The following is a 4,180-nucleotide window of genomic DNA, read 5'->3' on the forward strand; positions in this document are numbered from 1 at the left end:
GCTCCCCGGTGACACGTTTCCTTGGGGGCGTGGAGGGGGCGGGGCCAGGCGGGCAGTCTGCTCTTAAAGGGACCCGGGCGCCGAGCGCAGGAGGCGGTGCCGCAGGAAGCAGCGCGGAGGCGCGGGGTTCCGAACAGGTTCGCGAGGCGAATGGGGGGCCTAGCGGGCTCACGAGGGGCCGGGTGGTCTGCGCGGAGCGAGGGGGGGTTTCAGAGGTCCAGGCCGCGTTCCGGGCAGAGTCCTGCTAGGGCGGACCCGTGCCCGTGCCGCTCCCAGCTCCCGCCGCCTTGGCCGAGGCGGCCCGGCTTCATTCATTCCGGACCTGGGGACTCCGAACTCGGCCCCCTCGGAGCCACGGCCCACAATCCAGCCCGACGCCCACCTCCTCCTCCCCTCCATTTTGCAGACTGGGAAAACCGAGGAGGCGACAGCCGACCGAGGTCACTCTGCCGGTCCGGGGCGAGTTCGACCTCACCACACACTTCCTGCGTCCCAGGGCCTCTCCGCGACCACTTGTCGGGCTTCCGGGAGGTGGGATGGGGGAGGGGGGCGGTCTTGGCGTCGGGAGCAGAGTCCAGCGGGAAGCCNGAAGGGTGAACTGCTTGGCGCAAGATTGGCTGGCTTCGAACCTGGAGATCCGAAATCTAGCGCGGCTATCGTAGCTGTGTGTCCTCGGGCAAATTACTTGACCTCTCTGACCTTAGTATCCTTCTCGGTAAAGTGCCAGCAATAACACTTGCCTCTTTAGGATGTTGGGGGAATACAGGAAAATAATGCAGAAGTGCTCGGTACAGAGCCTGGCACTCAGCAGGCGCTCGGTCAAGTGGGTGGGAGTGGATAAGCCCCGAGGGGGACTGAGGCAGCCAGAAGGAAGGCGGCTGCGGGCCAGGCCGCACCGAATGAAAGACCTCAGTGTCTGGAGCTTCACTACCCACGCCCCCTCTCTGCCCGCAGAGTTTGTTCAGGGCGGAGGTGCACACCTGGCAGTGGAGCCGGGACCAGGGCCACGTCTACAGCGCCCGGCTAGGTGCCGCCTGAAGTTGGGTGGGATCCTGAGCTCCAAGCGGGCAGTAACCCAGCTGGCCGTGGCATGCACTGCTAGAGGCTGAGCCAGGCCGACGGACCTGGGGCGGGGCAGGGCCCACTCCAGGACCTGGTGCTGCAGCCCCAGAGTTGGGCTCAGTGGGCCTGGCAAAGGACCCCACCCTGTGGCCACTTGGAATACTTCCTGCTTCCTCCCAGCTGACTCGAGGGAGGCGAGCTGCCTAGAGCAGGAGGTGTTCATCTCTGGGCCACGTTACACCTAGTGATGGCAGAGGGACTGGGACGGCCTGAATTTGAGCAGACAGAACCTCCTCCTGGGCTCTTGGGAGTCCCGGTGCTGCTGGCCATGGGTCCTTCCGGCCAGGACTGTCTAGTCCCCAGACACCTCGGGGGCCTCGGGTTTCATCTTCTCAATCACAGGAGAATCGGGACCGGAAATTGTGGTGCCGGTGCATCAGTCTCCCCACCTGTGCCACGGGGCGGGCCTTTCAAATCACTTGCATGAGCCTCACGCTATTGCATCAAGTTTATAGTTGTAAGGTCCATCTTCTTAAGAGGGAAACTGAGGCGGAGAGGAGGAGTGATTTCCAAGGCCTAAGGCCAGGAAGAGATGGTGTCCAGACTTGGACCAGGGCCGATTCCACCCTATTAACTAGGACACACTGCTGCCTCCCTCAGACATTAGATGGGGCCCCGCGCGGGCAATCTCAGCCACCTCTGACACTGCGTTCTGGGCCAGGTGCAATGGCAGAGAAGGTGCTGGTGACAGGCGGCGCTGGCTACATCGGCAGCCACACGGTGCTGGAACTGCTGGAGGCTGGCTATTCGCCTGTGGTCATCGACAACTTCCATAATGCCATCCGCGGTGAGCGCGGGGTGGGGGGCTAGGGCTTCGGGCGGGGAGGGAAGGAAAACCTTGGGTTTTCTATCTCTACCTCTCCACACACGTGTGCGCATCAGGCTAGTCCCTTGGGAACCCAGGACCCATCTTCTCCTCTGATGGTCTCCAGGTGTCCAACCAGGAAGGGGCTCCATGCCTGAGAGCCTGCAGCGGGTTCAGGAGCTGACAGGCCGCTCTGTAGAGTTTGAGGAGATGGACATCTTGGACCAGGCAGCCCTACAGCGTCTCTTCAAGAAGGTGGGTGCTTGGCAGGCAGGCAGGGGCCCCACGCCAAGGGCCAGAGCCTGTAAAGCAACCTCTGACCCTGGCTTTGCACCTGCAGCATAACTTTATGGCAGTCATCCACTTTGCGGGCCTCAAGGCCGTGGGAGAGTCCGTGCAGAAGCCTCTGGATTATTACAGAGTTAACCTTACCGGAACCATCCAGCTTCTGGAGGTGAGCTGTGTGGCGAGGACAGACAGGCCATGACAGACACGGTGCGTGAGGGCCTGGAGGGCCGAGGCAGGCAGGGCCCAAGCTGTACCATCTTGGACACCTGTCTCTTTTTACCTCTCGGTCTCCCCATCTGTAAACGGGAGTGCCCACCCCTCAGCCCCTCTCACCTGTGAAGGAGTGAGGGGGAGGGAATAAGGTGTGAGGCAGGGGCCCCTGACGCCTCCCCTCCGTGACCAGATCATGAGGGCCCACGGGGTGAAGAACCTGGTGTTCAGCAGCTCAGCTACCGTGTACGGGAACCCTCAGTACCTTCCCCTGGATGAGGCCCACCCCACGGGGGGCTGTACCAACCCCTATGGCAAGTCCAAGTTCTTCATCGAGGAAATGATCCGGGACCTGTGCCGGGCAGACAAGGTGAGAGGACCCCCGCCCCTGCAATTCTTGACCCAGCCCTGGCTCCACTCAGACCCATGATCTCCCGCGAACACCCCCAGCAAGAACTCGGGAAGCTGTGGTGATTTGCCTGAAGTCACAGCACTGGGTGGCGGGGCCTGACCCCCAGCTACTTTCTGGGGATAGAGACTAGGCATGGGGTGGGGGGCGGNAGGCATGGGGGGGGGGGCGGGCAGGTGAAGAGCTCTGGACTCGGCCAGGGTGCAGCCTGCACCTCCCTCCCCATCATCTGAGCGGTGTCCCACAGGCCTGGAACGCAGTGCTGCTGCGGTACTTCAACCCCACCGGCGCGCATGCCTCAGGCCGCATCGGTGAGGACCCCCAGGGCGTCCCCAACAACCTCATGCCCTATGTCTCCCAGGTAAGGGAGAAGGGGAAGGTCAGGGGGCGGCCCTGGGATGGAAGGGTACAACTGGTGCCAAAGGCCTGGAAAGAGCTGACCTGACCTCCACCCCAGGTGGCAATTGGGCGACGGGAGGCCCTGAAAGTCTTTGGCAATGACTATGACACAGAGGATGGCACAGGTGAGCCCAGGACCAGGAGGACCCAGGCGCGGGAGCCAGGGGGCGGAGGAGGTCGGACAGAGATGTACTGAACCCCCACACCCAAACGCTGCCTCTGCAGGTGTCCGGGATTACATCCATGTCGTGGATCTGGCCAAGGGCCACATCGCGGCCTTGAGGAAGCTGAAGGAGCAGTGTGGCTGTCGGGTAGGGAGAAGGGAGAAGCGAGTTTGGTGAAGGAGATGGGGTCCGGAGGGGTGGCTAGTCCAGCCTCCTCCACAACCTGCTTCTCCCCCAACCCTCCCCGGGCAGATCTATAACCTGGGCACGGGCACAGGTTATTCGGTGCTACAGATGGTCCGGGCCATGGAAAAGGCTTCAGGGCAGAAGGTAAGCCAGCTGTCCACACAGTGCCTCCCCCCCAACCCCGCCCCAAATTTAGCAACGACCCGGGTCCCTCCACCCCTACCCACTTCACAGTGACCTGGGCCCCTCCCACCAGCCTCCCTGATGGGCATCCCCGTGCTGCATGGCTCCTCTGCCTGCCTTAGTGCTGGGCACGGGCACCTGCATTTCCGAGCCTGGGCAGCAGCTGGGTGGGAAAGACCGGGGCCGGCTCAGCTAAGCCCCCTCTCTTGCAGATCCCCTACAAGGTGGTGGCACGGCGGGAAGGCGACGTGGCTGCCTGTTATGCCAACCCCAGCCTGGCCCTCAAAGAGCTGGGCTGGACAGCAGCCTTAGGGCTGGACAGGATGTGTGAGTTTTAGCCCTGACCCCTGACCCTGGGTGCGGCCTGACCCGAGAGGGAGTTAGGGGCTAGGAAGGAGCTGACTGGGTCTGACT

General features: G+C 62.8%; 1 protein-coding gene across 3 annotated transcripts in view; it reads left to right on the forward strand.

The window, feature by feature from the left end:
* Positions 1-59: 59 nt before the first annotated feature.
* The window catches only part of GALE (UDP-galactose-4-epimerase), a 4,655-nt gene continuing 534 nt past the window's right edge, over positions 60-4,180 (forward strand). Inside the window, exons 1-10 of one of the 3 annotated variants that reach the window (XM_077775848.1) lie at positions 60-137; positions 1,784-1,909; positions 2,055-2,182; positions 2,268-2,381; positions 2,619-2,795; positions 3,082-3,195; positions 3,292-3,358; positions 3,459-3,544; positions 3,650-3,727; positions 3,979-4,093. In XM_077775848.1, coding sequence (XP_077631974.1) covers positions 1,789-1,909; positions 2,055-2,182; positions 2,268-2,381; positions 2,619-2,795; positions 3,082-3,195; positions 3,292-3,358; positions 3,459-3,544; positions 3,650-3,727; positions 3,979-4,093 — 1,000 coding nt within the window. In that variant the 5' untranslated portion in view covers positions 60-137; positions 1,784-1,788. Of the gene's footprint in view, positions 138-623; positions 716-1,722; positions 1,910-2,054; positions 2,183-2,267; positions 2,382-2,618; positions 2,796-3,081; positions 3,196-3,291; positions 3,359-3,458; positions 3,545-3,649; positions 3,728-3,978; positions 4,094-4,180 lie in introns of those variants that run through there. The other 2 variants (XM_077775849.1, XM_077775850.1) reach the window with 2 other exon arrangements.

Source organism: Crocuta crocuta, unplaced genomic scaffold (assembly GCF_008692635.1).
Source record: "Crocuta crocuta isolate KB4526 unplaced genomic scaffold, BGI_CrCroc_1.0 scaffold127, whole genome shotgun sequence".
Taxonomy (NCBI): domain Eukaryota; kingdom Metazoa; phylum Chordata; class Mammalia; order Carnivora; family Hyaenidae; genus Crocuta; species Crocuta crocuta.